Raw genomic sequence first — 27,258 nt, forward strand, 5'->3', positions numbered from 1 at the left:
GGCAGCGGCGAGGGGCCGCACTACAGCTCCCGCCATGCCCCTGGGCCCGCCTGCCGGAAGAGCCGCCTCCCTCCTACGACTTCCTGCGGGCTGTGCCGGTCGCTGGGCTCGGTAAGCGGCGAAGGGGGGGGGTGTGTGGGGTATGCGTGCTGCTGTCCCGGGGCAGGAGGGGTGCGCTACGCTACGCTGCTCTGCGCTGCAGGGCTGGCGGATGGCTGTGGTGGGCTGGCGGTCTCGGTGGAGCCGCGGCGTGCCCTGCTGCTGCCGGCTCAGCGGGGCTCCCCTCCCCACCCCGCCCCGCTGAGGACGTGGCCGCCGGGCCACCCGCGGGGTTTCGCTGAGGGGAAGAACCCGTGTTCTCATCGTCTGCCTCGGTGCTTCAGCGGGGGAACCGGCCCGGCCGCGCCCCGCCCCGCAGCCGGCCTCAGGTGAGCCGTGGCCGCCGGCGGGAGCGCGGCCTGCGCCCGGGGCTGCGCCGCTTGTCCCGCGTCTCTTCCGCTGGAGCTACCCGTAGCGTAGTGCTCGGATCGACTCGGTGCTTGGAGCAGCCCCATGTCCTCCCAAGCGGCATACAGCTGGGGCTTCGGGGTGATTTCCTAGGGGAACCCTAGGAATGCGAATTCTGGGCTTCCCTGGCGGCTCTGGAGGACGGCAGAGTGGTATTAAGGAGGTTTGTTTTGAACTTAAGGTGTCTTATTTTGAGCTGAAGTGAAGGGATAAGGAAGAATTTGGAAAGCTTAACAAAGCTTATACAAAGTATCAGCTGGAGGTAGATAGTGCTAAGCAAGCAGATGAGCTGTCTAGAACTGCCTGGAAAGCAGTTCTCTTCCTTTTTTAGAGGCTTGTGGTGCTCTGCCTTGAGTTCTGTGGTTTATCCTTCCTCCTGGTTTTCGTTCCTTCTCCTCCACTACAAATTTAATGTGGTATTCTCAGTGTAATTAGAAGGCTCATTTGTAAGGATAAACCCCTAGTTGCACGCTGCTCTAGCCTAGGGAGAGTGCCAGTTTTGAATGTGAAAAGGGCAAAATGAAGAAAGAAAAAAGAAATCTTTTGTAGTTATCTTTACACTGACCATAAGTGGGAAGTGTCATCCTGTTCCTGAAGGTCGTCTAGAAAGCAAGCTGAGATTGAAAAGCTCTGAGGAGCGGGTAATTTCAATAGTAAATGCTATTAAAGAAAAAAAAGGGTGACTTTAAGGTCAAACTTGGGTCTTAGCTTTAAAGAGACTCGGTATCTTGGACAAATAAGATCTATGTTTGCATATGTTGACATAAAGCAGGTGGTAAATCTTGTGCTCCAGGCTGTGGCCTGGTTACCCACGGAAGGAACTTTTCCTGCAGCGTTGCACAACTGGCTGTGTTCTGCTTTCCTCAGAAGAGCTGTGTTACTGGCTGTTGCCTAGTGGGAGCCGAGTGAGAGCCAAGGAAAGAGAATGAGCTCTTGTGTCTGGTGAAACTGTGGTCCACAGGCCTGCAAGGACTGTGATGCTGGGCAGTTGGAGTGCCTGGGGTTCCTCTCTCTTCTTCATGCTGCTTGTGTGGGCAATCGCCCCAGGCAGTTTTATTGCTGCCATGTGATACTTCTGGGGGTGCTGAGTTTTCATTCACTGGTGTTGAGAAATGGTCTGGGACCTTAGATGGAGGTAGTTTCCAGGCTACATACAAAGTTGCCTTTTCCAGGGCCAGCCTTGGCTTCTCATGGTTCCAGATGTAGGTGCTTTTTCTTTCGCTCTCTGTGAACCCATGCAGTCTAGAAGCATGTCCTTTGGTGCTGGCACACCTAGGTGGTCTGTGCTCGCTGGAGCGATGAGAGCGTGGCTGAAATGCACTCGGGCTGTGTGGATGCAGGTGGTCTCAGATCTTGTACAGACTTGCTGCATTTGTCCTGCGTGAGAATAACGTGTTCAAGTCTAGCATGGGATAAATGGGACTCCAGTGTCTCAAAGGTGTAATGGCTGAATCCATATTACTCGGAGGATTTCCATGCCATACTCTGTTTTGGAGGTTGGATCATAGAATCATAGAATTGTTTGGAAGGACCTCAAAGATCATCCAGTTCCAACCACCTGCCATGGGCAGGGACACTTCCACTAAACCAGGTTGCTCAAAGCCTCATCCAGTCTGACCTTCAACACTTCCAGGGGTGGGGCAGCCACAGCTTCTCCAGTGGTGGTTAATATATCCAGTCGTACTTGGTATATGTCTGTCGGTCACACATGCATCGTCATTGATGGAACAGAAAAGGAAGACTTCTTGCAGTGGAAGCTGTCTTGATGAAACCTTTAGGAGTTATAAGAAGGAAGAGCAGAAAGTCCCTGTGACATGCAGGGTTTTCAGCAGCAGAAATTTGGATAAGAGAAAGCCTGGGCAATGACTTTGAATTTCTGCAAGTGAGGTTTTGAAGCTGAACTCCAAAAGTCTTGTGCAGATTCACCAATCATTACAAGCAGTTCCTGTGGATACAAAAGAACACAAAGGCATTATGTTCCATCTTATTTCAGCTCTAATTCTTTGGGGGAACACAGGTGGTGCATCGTTTTAGTTCTCAGCATTCAGAATGTGTGAGGTGTCTGAATGTCTTCTGAAAATGCAGTTCCCACCAGCTGACTTGTGGAACTGTTTTAAGCCAGGTTGCATTAACAAAATTGGGTTCTGCCTTCAGCAGTGATGCTATTATAGAGCATATCTTTCTCTGCACTGTTCTCTGTTGCACGGACACAAGTGTTTTTGTAGTTGCTTTGTGAGCCGTGGCAGAGAAATCTGGCTGAAAAGATCCCTGCCAAGAAAACAAAAGGGAGGCATGAAATGATCCCTCAGCCATGCCAGCACAGCTGAGGGAGTGCAGTAGTGTGGGGTGAGCCAGCACTAAGAAGCTCTGTGCCTGTATCATAACTTTTCCTCAGTACCGATAATTTCTGATGTATAGCAGCTTGGGCAGATGTCACCCATGCCCTACAGGTAGTATGACTTGCCACATGCTGAACTTACTGAATTAGTGACAGATGGAGCTTTAATGTAGGGCTTGAGAATGAGCAGGCAGGGAGACTAGCTGTTGGATTTCAGCACAGTCCTCACAGTTGCCTTCCTTTCTTCCGCTGTGCAAGTCCACTCTTGAGTATATTCTTTCAATGACATCTTAAAGAGGCAGTTAGATCCAAAACTATTCTCTACCAGTAACCAAATGCTCTTCTCTTGACTTCATCACCAGGCCATAGCCAGCCAGGCAGCAATGGGAGGTTACCTTATTTAAGACTACTCCACAGTGTACTGCAGATGTAAATGGTGTGGAATGGTCTTTAACATGAGAGCACTAGAAATGGATAGATCTTGGGGGAGCTCCTTGGTGATGGACACTGAAGAGGCATCCCCCAAGGAAATGGATTGAAGGATAGCCATGAGGGTACTGCGAGAGTGGGAATAAAAACACATTTCGGGGCATAGAATGTGTCAAGGAATGTGTAGGTGATGAGATGAGTAGTGATGCGAAACAAATCGGGAAGGAATGGCATAGAGTGTTCCTGCTGAATCCCAGCTCCTTCGGGAGCACGGATGTATTTTTATACATGAGTGTTAATTCAAATATGTTTTCTTTTCTCTTCCTTTCCCATCTTCTTCTGCTTAAGTGAGAATAAAAATGACCTAAGCATCATCCAGCCTTTGTGGCCGGGGCTGCCAGGAGCATGGCTTTGCCTGGAAGCTTACGGAGGCAGCCTGCAGACAGAGGCCTTGTGTCCCACTGCACCCACCATCATATTGTTGTGTTCCTGCTGACCTTCTTCAGGTAGGTTCTGCGTATTTCTGCTCAGAGAAGTGTTCATCTCACTGAATTTTGGGAGGGGAGGTCAGGGCATGTCTGAAGGTGGAGAATGAAGATGGGAAAATAGTCTCAACCTTTGGCTGTGAGCCTTGAAAACAAGCTTAAAAGACAGTAGTACCAACTGGTCTGGTTGTCATGTAGTTGTGAAGTGTGCTATGCCCCTGGGGAATCCAGCCACAAACAGGGCTTGCACCAAAGGTGAGGTTGATTGTGCCGAGCCAGTAGCACTCTGTTGCAGAAGGGTGAATGCAGGTGGGTGTGAGGAGGAGCTAGCTGAAACAAGGAAGGAAGCAAATGCTGATGCTCAGAACACGTTTAATACCTGTTCTGACTGATGGAATATGCTGTAATTGCTTCTGGGGTCCTCTTCTCTCCTGAAAGTACTATTTGCAGAGGGTGGACAGACTCTAGAGCAGAGAAGTCACTGCTTCATACCTGAAGGTTTGCTAGATTTGTTTGTTGAAAGCTTGTCTGTTACACCAGCTGACAACAGCTGGGATACTATACTGCCTCTCCTTACAAATGTTGCCTTGCTGATATCCTTTGATCTTCACAACAATACTGCCAGTGGTACCTAATTGGTCTCTGGAAGAGAACTTGTAATGGTGGTTAGCCAGATGAGCATAACTTCTTTTGTTGCCCAGTCACCTCCTTTTTTGAAAATAAAAGAGGAGATCCTTTCTGGCCATGACCCTATTTCACAACTCCCCAGAAAAATCAGTGTGCCTGCCCATAATTTGAGGGTTCCTGCTGCTGACTATATCTCCAAAATTGACAGTCCTCTGCTATGCTGTCTGCTTAGACAGCATGTATCTGTATTTTGAGTTCTGTCCTTTCCCACTTGACCTCAAGAGATCATTTAGCCAACCTGTACTTGTGTGTTTTCTGGCAGCTACTCCTTGCTCCATGCTTCCAGAAAGACATTCAGTAATGTCAAAGTCAGCATTTCCAGCCAGTGGACTCCCTCCTGCCTGAACACCACAGCCCCTGAGCTCCAGCCATATGAGGTGAGAACACAAGCGATAGGCAAGTACGAAGAAAGGTGGGTAACTTCCAGTATGCTGAGCTTGTGGTGCTGAGGAGGCCCCTTTAAGCATCCATCAGGGACACTGCTTGGAATGTGAGCAGGAATTTCAGGTGTCTGATCTGTAGTTTTCTGGATCATCAGGTGATGGTAAAATCTTTCCTAGTGGTCTCCAGAGAGAAACTTCTTGAGAAGTTTGTGTTCCAATGGAAATGGGGACCCCAGCAGAGGCTCTACAGTAGCCATCAGCATGGAGAAAGGAGAGGAGAGGGAGCGAGGGACCCTGCCTCTGAAGTGTTGGAGGCAATAAATGAGCAGTTAATGAGCTTACAGAGATCGCTGTAAAACCCTGGCTGTGCCTTTCTCTTTGGTGATGCTGCTGCTGCCACCATGTTAAAAGGATAGCCAGAGTAGGAGAGAAGAAAACTGTCTGAAAGTGCTAGCTGCTTATCCTAAATTGATACTGCAGAATGCATCTAAAAGTTCTGATTTCCAAAATGCTGAACACCCAGCATGCCTTGTCTGGAAAATCTTGGCTTCAGTGGAAGTAGTGGGAGTTTTGGCACCGTTTGCTCACAGGAGAGGAAGTTGTATACTGCTTGTATCTCACAATGGGAACGCAAGAATTACTGCCTGGCTCCTGCCCACAGTCCTTTTAGGGACATGCTTGTTTTTAGCAGTGGCTTGTCCCAGTGCTTTTGGGGAGTGGAAGAACTCTTACATTAACAGCTTGGTCACAGCTCTGTTAGAGCAGGGAGTTCCAGGTCAGCTGCCTGGGTGTTGTCTGCGTTAGAAATCATTGGTTATTTGAATGTTTGACTGAGGGATGGGAAATGCTCGCTTTCTGTGGGAAGTGAAAACAGTAAATTGGATCTGCATTGTGTTTGGGATTCTCTAGTATGGCAAAAAGGAATGATCATCTCGGGGATGCAAAAAGTGAGCTACAAGGTGTTTATATTTAGTTCCTTAACTCACATTCAAACTATTAGTACATTTTGGAAGGTTTTTTTTCTAATATAGATAATTTAGTGTTTTCTGGCTGTTGAGGTGCATGTATCTGATCAAGAAAAATGATCAAAGTGGTCCTTTTGGTATGAATTTAGATTATATCAATTCACAGTAAAGTGTGTTTTAGGGAATGGATAAATCAGATTAAGGATATGAAGAGAGAAGTTGCATGCTATCAGTTTTGAACTTTGGCATATCTTTTAAACTACAGTTGTTCTTTATAGTTAAAAATATTTTTTAAGTATAACAGAATGTTTTGCAATAGTTTTGTGAGCAAGCCATAGTATGATTTTGTTAGAAGGACAACTAGTGCTTTTCAGCCTTTAAGGGTTTGTTTATTTTCTAATGGGGGTGTGGTATTGGGGAAGGAAAACCTTGTCCTGATAGATTCATATCAACCTCAAAGCTTGCTATTTTCAGCTGATGTTGCTAATCTTAGTTTGGGGACAACTGAGTCTTTTTCCCTTTCTTTCCTCATCATATTGAAAGTAAAATGAAACTCAGGGTGAGCCCCAAAAGCCCCTCTAAACTACTGACTGTAGTTCATTGTAAAGAGTTTCCATCCAGTCTTTTTCTTCCACTTGTTCCTTTTGTGTTCTTTCTTTTCTGTTCATGGCCTGTCATTTCTTATTATGGTTGGGACCACAAGTACTTTAAGGGAATTATTCATTTAGCGAAGACAGCAAGATAAGCACAGAAGAGACACTTCACAGAAAACACAATATGCCTTTATTGTATTATTCATGAAGATGCTCATCAGTGTTTCTGTGTAAGAAGCTGTCTAACAGTTGCATGCTTGATAGAAGTAAGGTTTGTTTTGCCAGCCATTTGTCTTGATCCAGGTGGAACAAGCATTTCTTGATTCTGGTTGGCTAGTTTTCCTTTTAGGAGCGAAATGAAGTGACAGTTGACGTTTTTTTCAGTAGATAATGACATAATTGTTCTTCATTTGATAATTAAAGTGTTGAAAGAATGGGAGGCTGCTGGGGCCAGATGCTGTGCTGGTGTGGAGTTGGGGTTTCTGTTGAAAGAGTAAAATGAGCTATGCCTCTCAGCGTTTACCTGTTAAAATTTTCTCTCTGTAGCTCTGGAACAGCAGCCATTTATTTCCAAATGCAGAAGAAGCAACTCTCTTCTTGGGGACGTTGGACACTATCTTTTTGTTTTCCTATGCTGTGGTGAGTAAAAGTAACCCAAAACTGCTAAGCTTTGGTTGAATCTTACGGGGATGATTGCACCCAGATTTGGAGGGGATGAACAGGATCATCTTCCTGGACTTGCCAGCACTAATACAGTTAAAAAGCTTAGTTCAGAGCTTGTTAGTTCTGCCTGTGCCTGTCACCTGTGTGAAGATGATTGTTAACAAATGCAAGAGAAATACTGTCGCTTCAGAACTTCTCACCACCCTGTCACCGGTGGATGGGAGGGTTCTGTCTCTCCAAGAGTTCTCAGCTGAATTTTTTAAAAATAAGAAATTTAATGAACAGCTATGAGCAAGATTTCCAGGGTGGCAGAAGTGGTTAGAATCAAACTAAGTTGGTATAACAACAACGTTTGGATCAGCTTGACCCTTCTACACCATTTTAACTCTTGCAGATAACAGATACAAATCTTGTGCCTTTATTTAATGCTGTATTTTTTCGTAGGGTCTCTTTGTCAGTGGTATAGTTGGTGATCGCCTGAACTTACGCTGGGTTTTGTCTTTTGGCATGTGTTCTTCTGCTCTTGTGGTAAGTCGAAACATACTAGTGTGATTTTGAAACTAGGGTTTCTGGATAGGATTTTACTTCAGGGGAGAAGAGGCTCTGTTTCTGTGCAGGTCTGCCTAAGCTGTAACTGTACCTCAGTGGTTTCAAAGTCTGTATGTAAACCTTTGTCCTGGAGGCGCTTACTGAATTGTCTAAAGCACAGAGCTACACTACATGACTCACCTCTTCCTGGAATATCTGTTTATGGATACTGTGTCAGAAGGAAATTCCAAAGCTTGAGACACTGTCTAGAGACTTGATTAACAGCTTTTGCACAAGAATGGTGTGTTGGGACTGTTTTGTATTATAATTGTTCTCCCAGCCCACATATATTGTCATCAAGGTTTTTGCTTCCAAACACAATCTTTGCTGTCTTTCTTAAGGGACATACTAACAATAGTAAGCATTCATTTACTTATTTTGTAATTGCTGGGAGGGCATGTGTCAAAAAAGAATGTCCACTTAAAACAAGAGGTTTCTTGAGGTCCAAGCCACTGCAGATAAGTGTGAAGCAGTTTTATCTCATTGTGGTTTTCTGGTTATTAAAGTAGTGGTAAGACGTTGGAGTGCTTTTGATTTACCCAACGGCTACAAACCCCACTATGGCTTATTGTGTTCTGCAAACACATGACCACAAACATGCATCAAGTGCAGTGTGCCACAAAGTGTGTTTATTTTGGCTAGTTTAGGTTAGGGCTCTTAGTTATTTGAGACCTAGCTGTAGTATTTCTGTCAAATTTTGCTAAGATAAATGGCCACTGAGGGTTTTGTGTTTGCATGGAGGCTTGTGAAGTTGGATGTCAGTACAATAGCAGATCAGATCAAGAGGCTACTCTATTTTTAGTGTTGTTACTGGAAGTATTTGTCTCTTTCTTCACCACTCCTGTTAAAACTGTGCTGTTTACAAAGATAAAAGGCTTCTGGAGTGGAAGTGCCGTGACAGCACATTTGTCTCTGGAGGTGTTCCGGCTCTGGAGTGAGTGCTGTGCTGGGTCACCAGAGGGTGCTGTTACCCCTGAGCCGTTTCTTACACAATGCCAGGCTCCCTCTGGGCTGGCCTGGCCACTTCGGGGCACCTTCTCCTTGAAATGTTACTTCTTTTTTTAGGACCCCGCTCCTGCCTGGCTTTCAGCAGTAGCCTCGGGGTCTTCCCTGTTGGTTTTTAAGTTGGTTTGGTTTTGTTTTTTTTCCCCCTCCTCTCTAGGTGTTCTTCTTCGGCACACTTACAGAATGGTTGCATTTCTACAACAAGTGGTTCTACTGCTGTCTCTGGGTTGTGAATGGCTTACTGCAGTCCACTGGTTGGCCCTGCGTGGTTGCTGTCATGGGCAATTGGTTTGGAAAAGCTGGGTAAGTGGAGTTTTCTTCAGTGACTCACTTGTCTGACCCACTGAGTAGTAGATAGAGCTGACTCAAACCAAAAAGGCCAACTGTTAGGTCAGAATTAGAATTATGTGGGATGAATCATCATCATTGAATGGTTTGGGTTGGAAGGGACCTCAAAGATCATCCAGTTCCACCCCCCCACACACCACAGACAGGGACACCTTCCACTAGACCAGGTTGCTCAAAGCCCTGTCCAACCTGGCCTTGAAAAATGCTGGGGATGGGGCAGCCACAGCTTCTCTGGGCAACCTGTGCCAGTGTCCCACCACCCTCACAGGGGAGAATTTCTTCTAATATCTAATCTAAATCTCCCCTCTTTCAGTTCAGAACCCTCCCCCCTTCTCCTATTACTACATGCCCTTGTACAAAGTCTCTCTCCAGATTTTCTGTAGGTCCTCTTTAGGTACTGGAAGGTTGCTAGAAGCTCTCCCTGGAGATTATGCTTTTCTTGTGACTATTATCTCTCTTCCCTGGAGCCCCAGAACAGCTTGGTGTGGAGAACATAGTTATGTGTTAAAGGCACAAGTTCAGTCTTCAAAAGTATCATTACAGAGTGTCTGAATTTGAATTTTCATGACACTGGGAAACCTCTTTCTGTTTATGTACTATTGAAGAGACTGAATTGAAATTGACTCCTTGTAGGTTCAACTGTGTCGCTTTGGGGTACTGCAGATATGCTGTAGCTATAGCTTGTAACTCAGTTGTTGGCAGCTCATCTCTGCTGTAACGCAAGTGTTTCAGGATAGGACATTCCTCCCTTATCTATTTGGAACCTCCAAGTTATTCTGTGTTTTGTTTTAAATGACCTTTGAGTCTTCTTGGAGTGGACTGGGAGAATGCTGTAACTTTATTCTTTAGTTAAAGTTTATTCAAATGTTTTACCTTCATCTTGCTCCTAATGTCACCTCTCCCTGTGTTGCCTTTTCAAATTTCTTCCCCCTCTGCAGAAGAGGTTTTGTGTTTGGACTCTGGAGTGCCTGTGCATCTGTGGGAAATATCCTTGGGGCATTCCTTGCCTCCTGTGTTCTCAAATACGGCTATGAGGTAGGTATTGCTGTCTGGCTTCTAGCTGGGACTGCATGTCTGACTGGGTTGTGAGAGACTAGTTGCTTATGCTGTCTCTGAGAGATAAGAGGCTCAGAGTGCCCAGTTTCATCATCCTGAATTCTGTGGTAGCAAGCAGGGTATTCCTTTCCCTTCCAGGTTGGGAAAAATGAGTCTGATATTTCTTTGTAAACGGGACTGATGTTATTGAAAAGCCCTACTGTCATAGTAGACCTTCTTCTAATTTGGGTAGCTTGAAGTGCTCTTCAGAGTCATCCATCACAGGTTCTCACTTAACTGATGTCACTGCCACTGAATAGTGGTGAGGTTCTGACAGGTATGGAGGCATAGCTTCTGTAACTGAGAAGAATCTAGCAGTAAATTGCTGTAATGCAGCAGGCAGGCAATTGAATGAAGGGAATGTAAGTGAACCAGCACATCTTGAAGCCTGTGACCTGTGAGGACAGGCAAACAGAGCTGAGCTTGTCACTCTGGAGATGAGGAAGCTTAGGGGACCAAATAGCAGCCTTCCAAAGCCTGTGAGAAGATTGCTGGGAAATCAGAGCCAGACTCTTTCCTGGGTTGCACAGTGAGAGAGCTAAAAAGCATTGGTTATAAAGTGAAGCAGGGATGATTCCAACTGGATGTTTGGAAAACTATTTCGCTATGAAGTTAATTCAACATGGGAACAAGGGGTGGGGGCCAGAGCGTGGAGGGATCTGTCTTTGGAAGATTTCAAGACCTTACTGAGCAAAGCTGTAAGCCACCTAGTCTAAGTTTGGTGTTTGACCCTTCTTTGATCAGTCCCTTCCAATGTGCTGGTTTGTTGGGTGAGCTTCTTCCTCACTGCTGTCACTTCAGTACATTAAACCAACTGTTTTAATGTGATCTTTCAGCCTAGATAGAACCAGGTCTGTTCAGGAGATGCAGAGACCACTTGTTTCCAAGTTTTGTGGATGTAGTCTGGGTTGTTGTAGCTGCATTTACTCTCTGACAAGGCTGGAATGTAAAGAAACCCTCATAATCATTCAAGCCTTTGTGACTGAAAGTGTTTTTAAAAATGCTCTTTTCTTTATTTATCTTCAGTATGCTTTCTTGGTGACAGCCTCAGTACAGTTTGCTGGAGGACTCATTGTGTTCTTTGGGCTGCTGACATCACCAAAGGAAGTGGGTAAGTAAAAGAGAGCTGTAGCATTACAGTCTCTTCATGGAAAGCAGATCTGCAGCTTTCCATGTAGTACTGGAATCACAGAATTCTAGAATGCCAGGTTGGAAGAGACCTCAAGGATCATCTGGTCTAACCTTTAGGAGTACTAAATTATTGCTTGTTCTGACAGCACTTATCCTCAGGGCTCTTATAAAACGGTGTTGCTCTTTAGTGTATTTAATGGAGCAAATGCTTTACTCACCAAGGTCACACGAAATGCCACTGTGCATCATGTGTATAGGGTCTGCATATTTTAAAGAGCAAAATAAAACAGCCTGGCTCTAACATACCTGTTAGGATGTGCCTAATTATCAGGCTTTCTTCACCTGGAAAATCATTTTCTTTTTTTAAAGAAATAGCAGGCAAACCGATAGCTGACTATTGCAGGAGGAAACTGTGGCACACCTTAACTGTGCAGTGGGAAGGGAAAGTACCTTTGGTCTGCAGGTCTCCCACAGCCAGGTAGATAGCTCTGAGATTGGATACGGACCTTCTCTGAGAGCACTGTAGGCAAACTGAAGCGTAACAGGAAAACAAAAGAACTTTTGGGCTTTGACAGGGCCGTGGAGGAGGTTTCCCAGGTGCCTGCAAGGGCTATAAAGTTGGTAGCTCTAAAGCTACCATAAAGAGTGCTCGTAAGAGTGCTCAGCAGCCCAGACAGCACAGTGCAGTTCTAGTACTTCCATTCAGCGGAGGCGATAACAGGCAGCAGCTGCCTGAGTAGTTGCTGGCATGCGTAGCCCCTTTGCTCAAGGAAAATGGTACCCAGGAGCCAGGCCCCAGGATCCCAACCACTAAATAAGGGGGGAAATGCACTAATTTGTTGTCTTCCAACTAATGGCCAGACACTCAGAACAGACAAAGCCGACGCCAGGATCAGACAGAATACTTTCAAGAGCACTAGAAGACAAAGGGTAGAAACTGGCGACACTGCAGAACACCATCTAGAAGAGTTTCTAAGCCCAAAGGAGGATGGAGGTATGGGAGAGCAAGGGAATTGCTAGAAGGGAGAATTGCTTAAAAGAAGCGAGCATAGCTTTAGAGCGGGGAGAAGGTGAACAGGCTGTGGTTTGTTTTTCCTGTTGCATATCCCTTGTAAAACTTAGGCCTCCCTGAGCTTGGAGCAGACGAAGATGGCAGTGTGGAGGAAGATGCCAACAGACCTTTAATGAGCAATGATGATGCTGATGACGATGATCGGAATTACTCTATTCAAGCAACTGACACTGACAACCAGCCAAAGGCCATTGGCTTTTTCCAGGCTTGCTGCCTTCCGGGTGTAGTACTGGTGAGGACAGAGATTTTTGACTGAGATCTGACTTTTTGCGTTGTCAGCATTTGTTGACATCATTGTTAATATGTTGACCATGTGTTGCAGTTGTTGATACCTGACTTCTTATGCTCTTAAAATCTTGGGTTGGGATTGTTACTCTTGTGCGCATGGATTATAATACTGTTGGTGTATGTGGTTGCATGTTGCTCTTGCTGTCAGACCCCTGCTTCATTTGGTGCATGTAACGAGCCAGCAATGGGCGGCAGAGATTCTTCCGTTTTTGCTGCTGAATTTAGAAGGGAGGCCATGAGCAAAGGTGGATGTAGGATGCTCTGTTGCTAAGGTAGCTATGCTGCCCTGGGGCATGGGATTCTCTCTGCTAGCTGAGCATCACACAGAACTCTGTGGCACTGATGTTGGGGTTTTTTGTTGCTGCCTTAAAGCAGCAAGCTGGCCTGAAAAGCCTTAATCAGCATGATGTAACGTGGCAAAGTAGGCGTTTGGTTTTTTTTTTTTTAATAAATAACTGGAAACAAAGCCTACTGATGCAGTTTCCACATATCCTCATCCTGTTGTGTGGAGAGCTTGTACTTCTGCGTCAGCAGTATTGCCCAATTCATGGATTTGGTTCAGCTGAAAAATTAACGTCTCATTAAAAAAAATGTTAACTTTGTGTGTCAGTGGGCTGTGTGCCCCTGAATCAGTACAAGAAAAGGGGCAGGGTGGCTGGCTCAGTAGTAAGGTGTGAGCTGTCTTGATCATGAAGCAGAACTACTGAATGGAGAGTGTTGTCAGATACCCTTAATGAGCAATGCATTTGGTAGTTGTGATTAAGGCAGCACAACATCTAGAAGGAATGGGTGAATTGTCAGTGTTTAGAGTGCTGGACTACCACATTTTTGCTGTTAAGACCTTGGTTGAGAGGTGGCAAAAGAAAGCATACCCATCTTGAGCTCTTTCCTAATACAGCTAAATGCTGTGTAAACTATAGTTTGGTTTTGGTGGTGCTAAAAATGGGCTGAGGTAGAAAGAACCTTTAGGCAAAATTTCTTGGTGGTGGAGGCTGCCTCAGCTGCTGTGTGACTTTTTTTCATCGGCCAGAACATAGGGGTTATTATACAACTGGTGTTGCTGTTTCTGTACTTGGGATTTTGAGGCCGTGTTCTGTGCATTAACCCAGCAATGTGAACACCTCTGAATCTGTGAGTACTATCTGATGGCAGATCGGTGCCCTGCCAAGCCAGGACACTGTCAGATCGGTGAGAGACCGAATACCAAGAGCACTTCCAAAATCTTGTCAAGATTCTGCAAAAACTTTATTTGACATATTTTTTCTGTAGTTCCTCTGTCCTCCTGCTGAGTGATGTGCTGGGAGAGTTTTAGTACAGACAGCTGCCCCTTGAGCCTCTAGAAATTAAATGTTTAATTTCTCTGACAGTCTGGTAGACAGTTTCTAAGCATGTTGTAATAAATGCTGCCTCGTACAGTACAGTGCACTTTTCACATGTATGGTGGGGATTAGTTTGTGTCCTGTCAGAGTGAAAAATCATTAATAAGCTAAAAAGGGTGTATTTATTAAAATAATATGAATTCAGAAGGTGTGGTTTTGAGCAGTTGAATATATAGAAAAGGTCTGCTTTTTGACATTCAAAGTGTATACATACATTTTTTCACACAGCCCCAAAAGCTGTGATTTTAACAGGTTGGGTTTCCTGCCTTCATTCTTGTTTTCCTCTTTAAGTATGGGTTCCTTGAATTGCCATGTCTGTGTTTATCAGGAGGCCTCACTGAAACAGTGTGCCTCCTCTCTCTGCATGCTGGGCTGGCAATCCCAGAGAGCAAATCTTTGCCACGCACGTGAAAGCTGTAAAGAAGGAGATCTCCTGCTAGCTAAGGACAACTTGAGCCCAGCTGCCAAAAGCAGGAGGTTGTCTCAGCTGTTGGGTTTGGAAGCATATGCTTAGATTTGGCCAAACCTTTCATCTTGTGTCCTGAAATACCTGCCTGGGGATTATGAACAAAGCCTTCTCTTCTGGTGCTGTAAGCAGATGAGCCTTCTGAGCAGCAAAAGATAGCATGGAGGAACTACTTCACATAACTTTTCTCAGCATGATGCACAGATGACTAAATCTGAAGTTTATTTCATGTCACATGGTTGGCTTCCTTCTCTTCAGAAGGTGAATTAAATTTCCTTCATTTTTTGAAGCTGGGTGTCACTTCCTCTCAAGATTACACTGAAGGTATTTTAACCCCTTGCATTCAGTGAAAAGAAAATAGCCTTCTTTTTTATGTATTCCTGGGTTCCCTTTGATGTTCAGTGTTAAGCTTCCATAATGCTGCCTTCTTAGGGGAAATACAAAAGCACTTTCCCTAAAAGCTTTAGCTGGATACTGAGCTTTATGGGAGGAAGCAGAAACGCTTTTTGCATTTCCCAAATGCTAACTGCCTGCTGCTGGCCCTTTCTTTGTTCCAGTACTCTTTGGCTTATGCTTGCTTGAAGCTGGTGAATTACTCGTTCTTCTTCTGGCTGCCCTTCTACCTCAGCAACAATTTTGGATGGAAAGAAGCAGAAGCTGACCAGCTCTCAATCTGGTATGATGTGGGAGGAATCATAGGTGAGTGAGCAAGTGAATAGCATCTTCCTGCAGTTGCCCTGCTAGTGTTTGAAAAGTGACAGGCATCGCATGCAGCTCAGAGCAGTCATGTTCGGTGGGATCTAGCTCTTTATTGAATATATAAAGTCTAGTTATGTATGTGGCTGCTTGGCTGTTTTGTTTGGGTTTCCTCCCCTGCCCTTTTTTTTTTCCACCTGTAAAACACAGAGTACGTGAGCCCCCTAAAGAGTTTATATATCATTTAAAGGGCACTATGATATTCTTGGACACTACCCCCAGCAGGCATTTTTCTTTGGTCACTAGGACCTCTTGAAAAGTACTATGTACAAAATGGTATCCCTGCTTCTTGCTACTTTCTGACAAGTACCCTTGGGGGAGAGTTTAGATTTGGAATTGACTGGGTTCTGTATTGTCCCTTCTGTCCTGTATTTTTAAGAAGCAACTCAACACAGATCTTGGCAAAGCCAGCACAACTGTGTTGTGTTCAGAAATAAAATGTAATTGCACTTGTTCCTGCTGGCTGCAAGATCTGACCCTGTTCCACCAGAATAAAGAACATATTGTATATGTTTAGACTTCCACTCTCCTGTGCTCAGTTTCATGCTTTATTACCTTGTCCAGTTAGCTTTCCTAGAATAGATATCCTTGTTTTGGTCTGTTCAGGGTCAGGTTTTTTACCTCTGTGGATGTTTTGCCTCTGTGGATGTTAGGCTTTTTCAGCATTCCTAGTTTTTACCAACAAAGCAGTTCCTACAGAGGTATCAGTGATATATAAGGTGATTTTAATCTCCTACTAGCATTTGTTGCAATTAGTTGAACCTACCCTACCCAAGTAGATGAGACAGCAGGGAATGAGAGACCTGTGTGCTAAAGCTTTCCCTGTGAAAAAGAGTTGCCTTTTCCTGCTCTTTCTGTAAAGAAACCAGCCACAATGTTAAGCTTGCTTACATCCAGAGTTGTGGTGATGCTAGAGCTGTGATGGTCCTATAGGGGAAGGAAAAGTGGAACACTGGCTAGTTGTGCGCCAGAAAAAAAGAAGTAATAAATTCCTGGGAAAGCAGTATGAGTAGTTTTCCCTGCTTTACCTGTGCCACATAAGTTTACTGTTGTCTCTGTGTCTGGGGCAGTAAGGGCAGGAGACTTAGTTTTCAGGATTTTAGAGAGAATGTGTATTGATGAGAAGGCAGGAGGCCACTGCATTCAATGAAAAGAGTTCTGTTCAAGGTGTCAGCATCCTGAGCCTGACAAAGGTTTCTTTTTTTGCAGGTGGGACTGTCCAGGGCTTGATTTCTGATGTGCTGCAGAAGAGAGCCCCAGTGCTAGCAATCAGCCTGCTCTTTGCTGTCGGCTCTCTTTTTGGTTACAGCCGTGAGTATGCTTTTATTGTGTAGTGAAAGGAGGTTTCTTTTGGTACGTCTTGGAGGAAACCAGAGCACAGCCTGTTCTAATGGTTTTCTGGCTTGAAACTGCTTCTGGATCGGGATGGTGCCTTTTGGTCCTTTTTGCCTGAAGTGTGGTACTGCACAGAAAGTTAATGTCCAGTCAAAAAGAATTGGTCGTTGATGAGTGGTTGGATTTTCCTGTAGTGGTGAGTTCCAGTACTGACCTTCTCCAGTGCCAGTGAGATTTTTTGGTGTTGTCATTGTATCAACACCACACCTGGCAGAGCAGGAAATCCCAGGTGCATCTTTGTTGTAAGAGGAAAGAGAATCTGGGGACGGATCTGTGCTGGAAGATACATAGACAGAGGCAGAAGCTCTTAACGAGTTATACTTCTGTAAGTGGTTAAACTGAAGTTTCTTCCTTTATTATAATAGATACAGATTTTGGTGATTGGTTATTGAAAGGAAAACTAAGAAGGAGGAGACGGGCATCTATGATGATCTTTTAAGGGTAACAGTTTTGTCTTCAGACATGATGTTCTGTGGTACCGGAGTGCTTTAACTCACTGGGATATTATTTCACTTTTCTGCGTCTTCCTCCAAAATGAGGTGGTGATATAGACAGACTTTTATAGAGCATTTTGAGATCTGTGGACAGAAATCACTGCCAGAGCTGGGCATGAAATTAAAATGTGACTTTCGTAAGCTTACTCGGGTAGTCTCAACAAGGTCAACAAGGTATAATCATTAAACAGCAAAGACTGGGTTTGGTGGAGCTTCGTGCTAACTCATTACTTTCAAAAGCATATTAGAAGCAGCGGACTTTCAGGGAGAGTAAAATGTAAGCCCTGTGTCACAGAAAGAGGCATAATACAGGCTGGAACCCAGAGCCAGGCAAATTGGGTATCAGAAAATTTTAATGGCAAAGGTGACTTTTTACTGTAAAGTGCTGTTGGGTAACTTCTAGATCTCTAGTCTCTAAATGCCTTTGCAATAAGACTAATCTCTGTAGAAGTCTCTAATCAAATACAGGTTATTGTCGCTGTGTAGCTAACTGAACAGACAGTTCAAACTGGATGCTTGCATGCTTCGTTCTGATCCCGGATAAGTGGTTTTCTCAAGTTCATTTCTTTTATTTACACTCATCTGGTCTTTCTCTTGCAGGTTCTCCAAACAGCAAACCTATCAATGCTGTGATCATGGCAATTACAGGTATCTTATCAAACACCACTGTTACATTTACTGCTAGTAAACTTATATATACATTGCAGAAAAACCAGTAACACCAGCCTTAGGTGGTGTTAATGCACTTGTGTGTGCTGCCATTTCTGCTGGTTTTGCAGAAAGAGTAAAATCTGGAGTCCAATTTCTGTTACTTCTGAAATACAGCGGTAGGAAAACTGCCTTAGAGAGGTATGGAATGTAGACTATAGAATAATGGCTTGGAATTGAGGGGATCTGCCTTGGCCCAGTATGATGGAAACGTATTTATGCCAAAATACCTAGCAGTAATCTGAGTGGTATCTGAGGAAGTTGATGTACGGCAAAGTCCTGAGCTGCAGCTCAAATTTGAGGGTGTGTGTCAGAACCCCAAATGCCCTGTGTACTGTGAGAGGTCACAAGCTTTGTGTGCTTCCAGGCATGCTGTGCTGTGTTATGGAATCAAGATTAGCCTGCATGAATAGAGCCTTTCTTTTCAAACACTCCTCCTTCAGAACTCTGTCCTGTTGTGGGGTTTTTTGGCCTTCCATCTCCTCCATGAACCCCTGGCAACTGAGGCTGTAGCATGGGGGTATACTACTCCAGAGCAGAAACATGTCTAAATCTGCTTTATGTGGAAGGCTTCTATATGCATGCTGTTCAAAAAATAGCTTTCTGTATGCGCTTTGGTGCGTCCTGACTTCTTGCAGAGTGTACCACAGCTAATAACCTCGTTTTTGCTGTTGGATGAAAATGTGCTTGTTGGCAACCTCTGTGTGTACTCCAGGTCTGCAAGGTGTTCTCTGACCACATGCTTCAGCTGTGAGGGTTCACGTCTACCTACAGTTACTCTGAAATCACTGCCCCTAGGCTTAATCCTTTTCCTGAGCTTTGGATGGTAGGAAGTCTGTGCTTTGAAGATGTTCTATTGAGACTTTACCTGCACACTTGTTTTGTACCAAGGCTCTTTTCTTGGCACTTTCAGGATTTTTCATCGGAGGCCCTTCCAACATGATCAGTTCTGCAATTTCTGCTGACCTGGGGCGCCAGGATCTGGTGAAAGGCAGCAGCGAGGCTCTGGCAACAGTCACAGGAATTGTGGATGGAACAGGCAGTATTGGTGCTGCAGTGGGCCAGGTGAGGCTACCAAAGGACAATAGAGTCTGGGAAAGGAGGCAAAGAGTCTGTTGTAGTTGGAGAAGTTAGCATGGAGAGAGAGAAAGACAGGGTTGGTTTAAAAAAACAGAATTATTTAAGAAACAACCAAGGGAACATGCCTGTTTCAAGCTTGCATGAAAACCACTTTTAGTTGAGAACTAAACTAAGTATTTATAGTGCTAATGTTATGGCAGTTTCATAATTCAAATGAATTTTAGAGACTTCCATATCCTGAACTCCAAAAAGCAAGTAAAGGTCAGCTTCACAAAGAGTGACAATAAAATATTTTGGAGTTTGTTTGGGATTTTCAAACAAACAGGCCAGGTTGGACAGAGCCTTGGATGTCATGGTCTAGTGTGAGGTGTCCTTGCCCATGGCAGGGGGGTTTGGAATTATATGATCTTAAGGTCCTTTCTAACCCAAACCATTCTGTGGTTCTGTGATTTTTTTTTTTTTTTTTTTTTTTTTTTTTTTTTGTCAAAGGAAACAGCAAAACATTTGGTTATAGAAAAGTTTACCTGTATAACCGAGTAAAATGCAAATACCTATTATGAATGTTACAGTGTTTATGACAGAATTTAAAGTCCGCTCTTATTTGCGGTTCCCTTTTTTTATGTATGAATGTCTTTTACACCTTGTAAATCCAGCACCACTTGCTTCAATAGTCCTTACAGTATGCTGCCAGAGGTCTGAAGACTAGACTGTTACAGAAAAGAAAGCTGACAGTGTGCCCACTGGGGACATTCCTTCTTCTCAAACACAAGTGTTAACTATGTGGAAGAGCACAGTGGTGCTCTGGGGAGGGGAGGATTTTGTAGAAAGATTGGAGCCAGTTCTATTCCACGCATCCTCTAGTGCTGGTAAAATACCAAGGATGCAGACGAGGCGTACGAGTTTATTTTCTGGAAAGGGAGTTGGGTTTATAGGTGCCACTGATTGCCTGGTAAATGCAGTCATTCAGTCTTATTTCATAGGAAAGATGCTGAGCTCCATTAAACGTGGAAAATTACAGTGCTTTGTGGACATCTTAAAGTGCACTGTTATCCTCAGTGTTCTTTTTACATTGTCTGCAGTGTTTGTCTTCCCCCACACATACCATTCAAACTCATGTCATCATAAAAATTGGGTCTTTAGTTCTGAAAAATTCTGCCTTCCTCCCATTATAGCATTGCATTTATTTCCCCAGAGACAACCATGATGTCACTCTGGGGGTGTGTGAATAACAGCAAATCCACAGTGAACATGTTAGAAATTCAGATCCTGTTTTGTGCTAATACACCCAGTAGTGAAGAAGGGTGGCCCTTGTACAGCATCGGAATATAAATCTGCTAATAGGAAATACATTTTCTTTTTGTAGCCTGTATAGTCCTACTGAAGTAGAATGAAGTTCAGAACAGACTGTAGTCTCAAGTGTCTTCCTTATGATTGAAGGGTTAACTAGGCAGTGGTTGCACAGCACTTGAAAATGTGTCCTGTGTAATTTATAAGCCATTCTAGAGCTTTTAGTTCTGAGAGTACTTACATCCACTTATGTCCCAGTGTTCTGTGCAAAAACCTGGTATTCAGTGGAGTCAATTTGTCACCCTTTGAAACTGTAGTTCAGTTCTGTCTTTATGTTGCTATGAGTTACTGTATAGCTTCGGGATGAAGCTTTGCTGACTGTGGGTTTTGTACAAGAAGGGCTGCTGTCTTGAGTCATCTCTTCTGACAGGAAAAGATCAGCCGGAAGGTTTTGTGATGAGCTCCGTGTGGAGTGTTAACAGCCCACAAATTCTAGAAAATGAAAGAGCAATGCCTGAAAGTCATCCTTCCCAGTTTGAATAATTCTTTTTTCCTTTTTCCATTTAGTACTTAGTGTCTTTGATCCAGGAGAACCTGGGATGGATGTGGGTTTTCTATTTCTTTATTCTAATGGTAAGAGATCACCTTTTTTAACGTTTCTTTGTCAAAGTTCAATTTGCAACAGAAAGTTTGTGTGAGAACCTGAACATCATGACTTTGGCATTCAGTCTGTTTCTGCAGCACCTGCAAACTGATGCCATTCTCAAAGTGGTCTACCGTGTGCCTTTGCCTCAGGGTGTCTAAATCAACTGGGTTCATGTTGCCCAACAGGAATCAAGATTGTGGCAGAGACACAAAAATAAGTTGCCTAAAAATACCTGTCTGCATTTCCTAAAGCTAACACAACCTGACTGCCTTCCAAGGAAGGACTTGCCTCCTTCATTTCCCTCATACATAGTTCCTAGCTTTTTCAGAAAGCTGAAGTTGAGGTGCTTGTTAGCCCTGGAAGATTAGTGGAAGGAGTGGTGAGGATCTTGAAACTGAAATGAAAATGCCTTGCTCTGGTATGTCACTGGGGGAGAAGACCCTTCAGGCCCTGATCTCCTCAGCATTGCCACAGTGGTGGATGCTCTACAATTCACCTTTCTTCCCTGCTGGAAGTGCCAGGAATTCTTGCATCTGTGCTGACAAGGGTAAAGGCTACTTTGGTAACCAGCAGAGGTGGCCAGGAGGAAGACCACTGAGGCAGGGAAGAGCTCATCTTCTTTATGAAAAGAAGATCATGGCAGCTGAAATCATATGAGCTTTCCTGCAAACTCAGTCCTCCCATCCAGTGGGCCACTTTGTCGTAGCTTCTCTTAGCCTGTATCTTTCTGGGGAGGCCTGGAATGCACATTGGAGGGCAGGATGGCTGCAGCTATGGCTGCTCTGTGCTAATTGTCCTTGATATACTTCTTTTTACAGACGAGTTCAACAATCCTGTTCATTTCACCATTAATAGTGAGGGAGATGAGATTGCTCCTGCATGAACGGCACCTGCGAGTGCTAGCGGAGTGACATCTGCTCGCCTCCAGAAGGACTGCTGTATGGACCTGACAGCTGGAACACTAATCAGAACCCTGGGAGACTTGTTTGTTACATCCTCCAGGTTTGGACTAATTCAGAACTGTCCTGCAAGACTTGATGGTCCTGCCTTTGGCAAGCTCAGTAGTGGAGTACCAAATACGCATCCTGAGACCACACACATGGAGCTGCAGCCCTGGTGGATTGTCCAGGATTGCCAAGACTGGTGGATTGTCCCAGCCTGCCAGACTCTGCCATGTCAGCAGTCACACCAGGGTCTTCTTTTGGGTGGTCTCACTGCTATACCCTTATTTATTTCTGGACATCCTGACCAAAGGTCAGCTCTTTAAGACTGACAGTGGAGAGGTGGTCTTGCAATGAATTTTGATGCTCTGTTGTGCTGGTGAAATCACACTGTGCATTTCATGGGTAGTCTAAATTTATGATTGCTTTAGCTTTTAGAAAGGTCAAAAATAATGATCTGCAATCGGCACTGTCCAGTTGTATAAAATGTGCTGTTGCTAAATCTGTGCACAGACAGACCTCTGCTATCCCTAGCTACTAACTGTCACATGTTCCAGTAGATTGACATGGAAAAGTTAACCTCCATGTTGGTTTTTAGCATTTTTTAACAATAGTAATGATATTACTAATCTCTGGGAAATGAGATTTCAGCTTTTAACTATTTAAGCAGACAAATAGTGTGCAATACTTTACTATGATCTCTGACAAAAAGCCTTAATAGATCCTTTGTGTCTAAAGGATCCTTGAATGGCTTTGGGGATCAGTAATGGGACACAAATACTTTCACTACTGCTTTGTTATTTGAACTCTGATCAATACTGACCAAAATGAGACCCGCTGAAGGAAGCTGGTGTCACTGATTTCATACTTGTTGGGCAATTGCTCATCTGCAGCAAAGGAGAACCAGAAGGGAATTAAAGGAATTTAAGGGACCTGGCTGCTCTCAGACAAGGGCTTCCAGATAGGGACTGAGAATAGTAATAGTGAGCAATAGTGCTGCTGTCTTTCCCCCATGCTCCTCTGCCTAGGGTTTTAAAGCTTGAATTGTATCTTGAAGAGAAAGGTTAGATGCAAGTCAGCACTAAAACCATCTGACTGCAGTCAGTATGGTGGTATCTGAGTATTATGCAGTACTGCAGTAAGCAGGGTGACCATGGACACCTCTGACATTTGCTGGTGATGTTAATGGGAGCATTGAGCAACCTCTCAAGAGATCCTTTTCTGCTTCTGCCTTGGGATGTTTCATTGGAATAGGCACGTGTTACCCAGCAGAACATCTGATCAAACACTCAGTGTAACTAGTCAACAATGCCTGGATGGGGCAGGGGGCAGGAAAATTCTTGGAGCTGAAACTTTTTAAATGGGAAAAGATGCCTTTTCAAAATGTACAGTGATTTTATTTTATTGTTTTTTAAAGTCATGAATGTCAATCTTTAATCACATGTTGATTGTAACAAGTGGAACATTATTAGTGCCTTAAGGTTTTAATGTATTGAACGGTTGCTTAGTGACTTCTGCTTCTGCAGTGAGGGCTCTGTGCACAGCTTTTCTTACTATGAAACTCAGTTGCCCCATTTTATACTTTTATTTTGAGAGTCTCGTTCTTGGTGGAGGTGATTCCTGCATTTTTTGCTAGCCTTCCAAAAAAAACAGTGCTTGGGAAAACAATGCCATTAAGCTGATGAGGGACCTGAATCCTGTTCTTGTCTCTTCTCATTCCCATTGCAATTTTTGCCTGTATAATTAGAGCAGGAGACTGAGAATCTATCATCCTGTTCTCAGAATTATGCCGTGGGGTTAGTGTTCACATCCCAAGCTACTCATTAGCCCCTGTACAAATAGAATCAGAACTCCCTGAAACTTAGTTCTAAAATTGATGGCGGCACCGTTTGCCCCAGCCCCAGTGTCTGAGAATCCGCGGTTTCGAATTCCAACCTGGATGAGCTCTTTGCCTGCCGTCTGGGCACGAGATAAGCTTCTGATGAAAGGTGGTGTGGGAAAGAGATGTTGCCAGGGTCTGGGGGAGGAGAGGTTGGCCCCTGTAACAAATGGTTTCCTGTAAACAGTTCTGTCCCCTCTTGAGAAGTGTCAGATGTGTTGTGAGTGTTGCAAGCACAGGCTGCCCAGCAGCTCGTGGTGGTGCTTTGAGGCCACCCTCAATTACTGAGGCATGCCTGTGACTGCAGGATTTTGTTGTTATTGTTGCTGCTTTTGTCCTGGGATATTGGTTCTGTGTATTTCCTCAAGGTGCTTGGATGTGAAGGGTTTTCAATCTGACCATGTCCGAACTGATCTCACATGAATAAACTTACTCTGACTTGATCTGGGCTAATTCTCCCGTGTGCTTTATTCCACTCTTCTCAATGTGTTTCTTCTTGTGTGCTTCTCTCCTCCTCCTCGTTATAGGCCTAGCTCTGACAGCTGCTTCTTGCTCAGCTGCTGTGAAGACCTGAGCCCTGACTCATGCTGAAACCAAACCCTCATCCCAACCTAAAAGTGTTCCCGCACAAGGCGGTTTAGTTTTCTTCCCAAGAAGCTTTGTGAAGAGTCCCCTGACAGAGTTGCCCATAATGGTATAATAGCAGTCTTAAATAGAAAAGGCAGAGCATATACTTGGGTTTATTTATTTGTCAATCTGCATGTAGCAGTCAGGTGTTCTTCCTTTGGAATGAAACATGCTATGTGGCTGCTGGCCCTGCTGTGCCTTCTCTCCTGTGGGTTGTTTCTTTAAATGTAAATCCACACCTACGCTTAGCTGTGTTTAAATGGGCACAGTGGGGAACTTTGTAATTGTGTTTGTGTTTTATAGGTTGCTGTAAATTCGGAGTTGAGCACAATACCGGGTTGCTGGAGAAGGCCCCATGCCTGCATGTTCTGGTCCCTCAATTCCAAATAGTTTAGTGGTGCTATGATGCTATTTCTCAAGAAAAGCAAGGGCATGTAGTGACAGGACAAGGAGGAAGGGTTTTAAACTGAAAAAGGGTAAATTTAGATTAAACATTACCTAGAAGTTATTCCCTGAGAGGTTGGTGAGGCCCTGGCACAGGTTGCTCAGAGATGCTGTGGCTGCCCCATCCCTGGCGGTGTTCAAGGCCAGGTTGGACACAGGGGCTTGGAGCAACCTGCTCTAGTGGAAGGTGTCCCTGTCCATGGCAAGGGGGGTTGGAACTGCCTGAGCTTTAAGGTCCCTTCCAATCTAAACCATTCTATGACTGATTTTTTTTTTTTTTTTACATGTTTTCTGCTGCTTCCTCTCTACTTATAAAGAACTTTCCAGCCTACTCTGGAAGTACTCTAAGGAGCAGAGCTTTCCTTGAGTACCTGTTTGAAAATGCTGATAGTAGCAGCCCCCATCACCACTGCTGTGACTGCGACCTCCAGAGCTCAGTGCAGGCAGGTGGAAGTGTAGGAATTACTCCAGAGTGCAAAGGAAGTGTTCAAGAACAGATCTCTGGGTGCTTGCCTCTTGCCCAGGATGTGACAAACTGCCTGACCAAATTGGTTATGAAAGCAAAGGTGTGCCCTACAGTGCTTTTCTGTTGAGAAAAGTCCTTGCAATAGATGCCCTTCGAGCAATGCTACTGTGTCCTGGTTTTCTCGGATGTCTGTAATGCAATGGTATGGAAGTCTGCCTGGTGGCAGTGTCTCAGTACTCTCAAAAGGGGAAGAATTGGGCTGCTGTTCCAAGTGCTGTCCTGAGACAAAAGGAGAAGGTATCTGTTTTGAGATAGTCCCACAGATCTCACCAGTAAAAGCACTATCTGTTCAGGGGTGCCTCAGACACACCGCTGTTTGGTCACCCTCATGTAATCTTGTCCCCTCTCCATCTGTGGCCAGTGTGCTTTGCCAAACCTGTTTGCAGTTGCTCTCCCCTTCTTTTTAAAGTTCTTTTCTAACTGAAAGTGCCTACAGGGATGTTTTGGGTTCTTGTATTGCAAAAGTTTTCTAAGGCACAGCGTGCCCACCTTACTCCATCTTTGTCAAGCCTTATCTAATCCTTTAGTAAACAGCCTACCGTTCTCCAAGGCTGTAAATACAAGCTTTTAGACCATTTTGTGTGGCTGGATTGTGTGTGTGTGTGTGTTTTGTACAGGCCCATGAAGACATCTTGGTTCTATTAAAGCCTTTCCTGAATGAGAGTCATTTAGATGAATATGCATGGTAACGCAAAGAAGAATTCAGGTGATTGCTGTGGATGTTCCCTTTGTTTCTCCTGTGTTTTTGATGATGTCTGCATACGTCTTGATCCCAGAAGATTCTGCTGGAATGTCTCCTTTGACCACCTCTGCAACAGTGTGCAGGGGTCTGTGGAAACAAATGCAGTGGGCAAATCAGAACGTACTCCTCGAGCACTGGAGCAGGTAGCAAGCTTTGTGGCCCTCTTGTTAGATTTAAGGTAACTGATAGGAGAAGGAAGACGTCTGCTGAGATCACAAAAGCCCAGGTGAACTATTTGAGGACAATCTATCATCTTGTTTCGGAATAGCTGTTAAAGCAGCAGATGGCAGTCAATGGACCATTAGGTGAATTGGTGAGATCTTTGTCCACTGGTGTTCCTGCTCAGTTGTGAAGGACAAGAAATCCTTCCTCCTCCATCTCTTGTCCTCGTGGGCCGCATCAGTAACGATGTAATCCAGAGTGTGCCAGCGGAATGATACCAGATAAGGATGAGATTACCTAGACGTGCTATTTAAATCTTCTGTCCTTGTAATGTGGTAAGTGAAGTACTGGGGATTCAGGATGGGTTGATTTCTCTGGCCTCCTGGATTCTGACACCAGCTCAGAGAACCTGGAGACCGACATCCTCGCTCTTCCTCCCATTTGTCAGGTTGGGACCAGTTTCTTGAAACTCACTCCTCTGCTCTGGAGCGTGTGGCAGAGAAAACCATTGTTGGGCTGACAAAAGCTGGCACTTGCCTGCAGTGAGTGCCAAGGATGATGAAGCAATTGGGTAATAGCTGACTGTGCTATTCAGCCGGAAGCGTGGGAGTATCCGAGAGGCAGTTTCACTGGACTGGCTCAGCTACTCATTCACCTCTTCCTCAGCATCCTTGCCCTCTGCTGTAACTCTTGCATCCTTCTGGGAATATTAATGTTTCATTTCTTCCAGTCAGACGCAGGTTCATCCCAGGACTGTTTATCAAGGCATGGCAACAAGTAGGACAAATGGCAAAAGGCGGCTCCTTTGCCTGCTGTTGAATGCAGAGGAGCTGTTATGTGAGGAGAGGCACAAAATGGGAGCCCTGTTGCAATAGCAGGCATGCCTCGGCCTTGTGCCAGCACAAGTGACTTCTGAATTAGTGCACACCTCTGAAACACCAGGTGAGCACGTGTGCAGGGGTTGTAGAGTCTCTGCTGGAGGTGGCTTTTTGCTGCTTAGCTTCATTTCTGTGTACATCTGCAATGCTGTTTGGAACTACTGGAGCTCCCAGGCCTGTTTTAAGCACTGTCTTAGCCCTGTGTGCTCAGGCAGTGGCAGGGCTGGTTTGCCTGAGAGAGTCATAGAATGGTTTGGGTTGGAAGGGACAT

At 44.7% G+C, this 27,258-nt stretch overlaps 1 protein-coding gene across 5 annotated transcripts; it reads left to right on the plus strand.

The window, feature by feature from the left end:
• On the plus strand, positions 1–27,258 carry SLC37A3 (solute carrier family 37 member 3). 5 transcript variants are annotated; one of them, XM_061444944.1, is made up of 15 exons: positions 1–111; positions 3,623–3,780; positions 4,709–4,823; positions 6,934–7,026; positions 7,495–7,578; positions 8,801–8,946; positions 9,930–10,026; positions 11,113–11,197; positions 12,340–12,521; positions 14,980–15,121; positions 16,388–16,489; positions 17,668–17,715; positions 18,689–18,840; positions 20,710–20,775; positions 21,607–24,051. In XM_061444944.1, the coding sequence occupies exons 2-15, from the start codon at positions 3,680–3,682 to the stop codon at positions 21,697–21,699; spliced, it is 1,506 nt and encodes a 501-aa protein (XP_061300928.1). In that variant the 5' UTR covers positions 1–111; positions 3,623–3,679; the 3' UTR covers positions 21,700–24,051. The 5 variants fall into 5 exon arrangements, with proteins under 5 accessions (XP_061300928.1, XP_061300932.1, XP_061300931.1 ...); XM_061444945.1 differs by lacking the exon at positions 1–111 and adding an exon at positions 213–428; XM_061444946.1 differs by lacking the exon at positions 1–111 and adding an exon at positions 1,125–1,148.

This window comes from Pezoporus flaviventris, unplaced genomic scaffold, assembly GCF_033815535.1.
Source record: "Pezoporus flaviventris isolate CSIRO_AGI_PZ_B2104156 unplaced genomic scaffold, CSIRO_AGI_Pfla_v1 ptg000002l, whole genome shotgun sequence".
Lineage (NCBI taxonomy): Eukaryota > Metazoa > Chordata > Aves > Psittaciformes > Psittacidae > Pezoporus > Pezoporus flaviventris.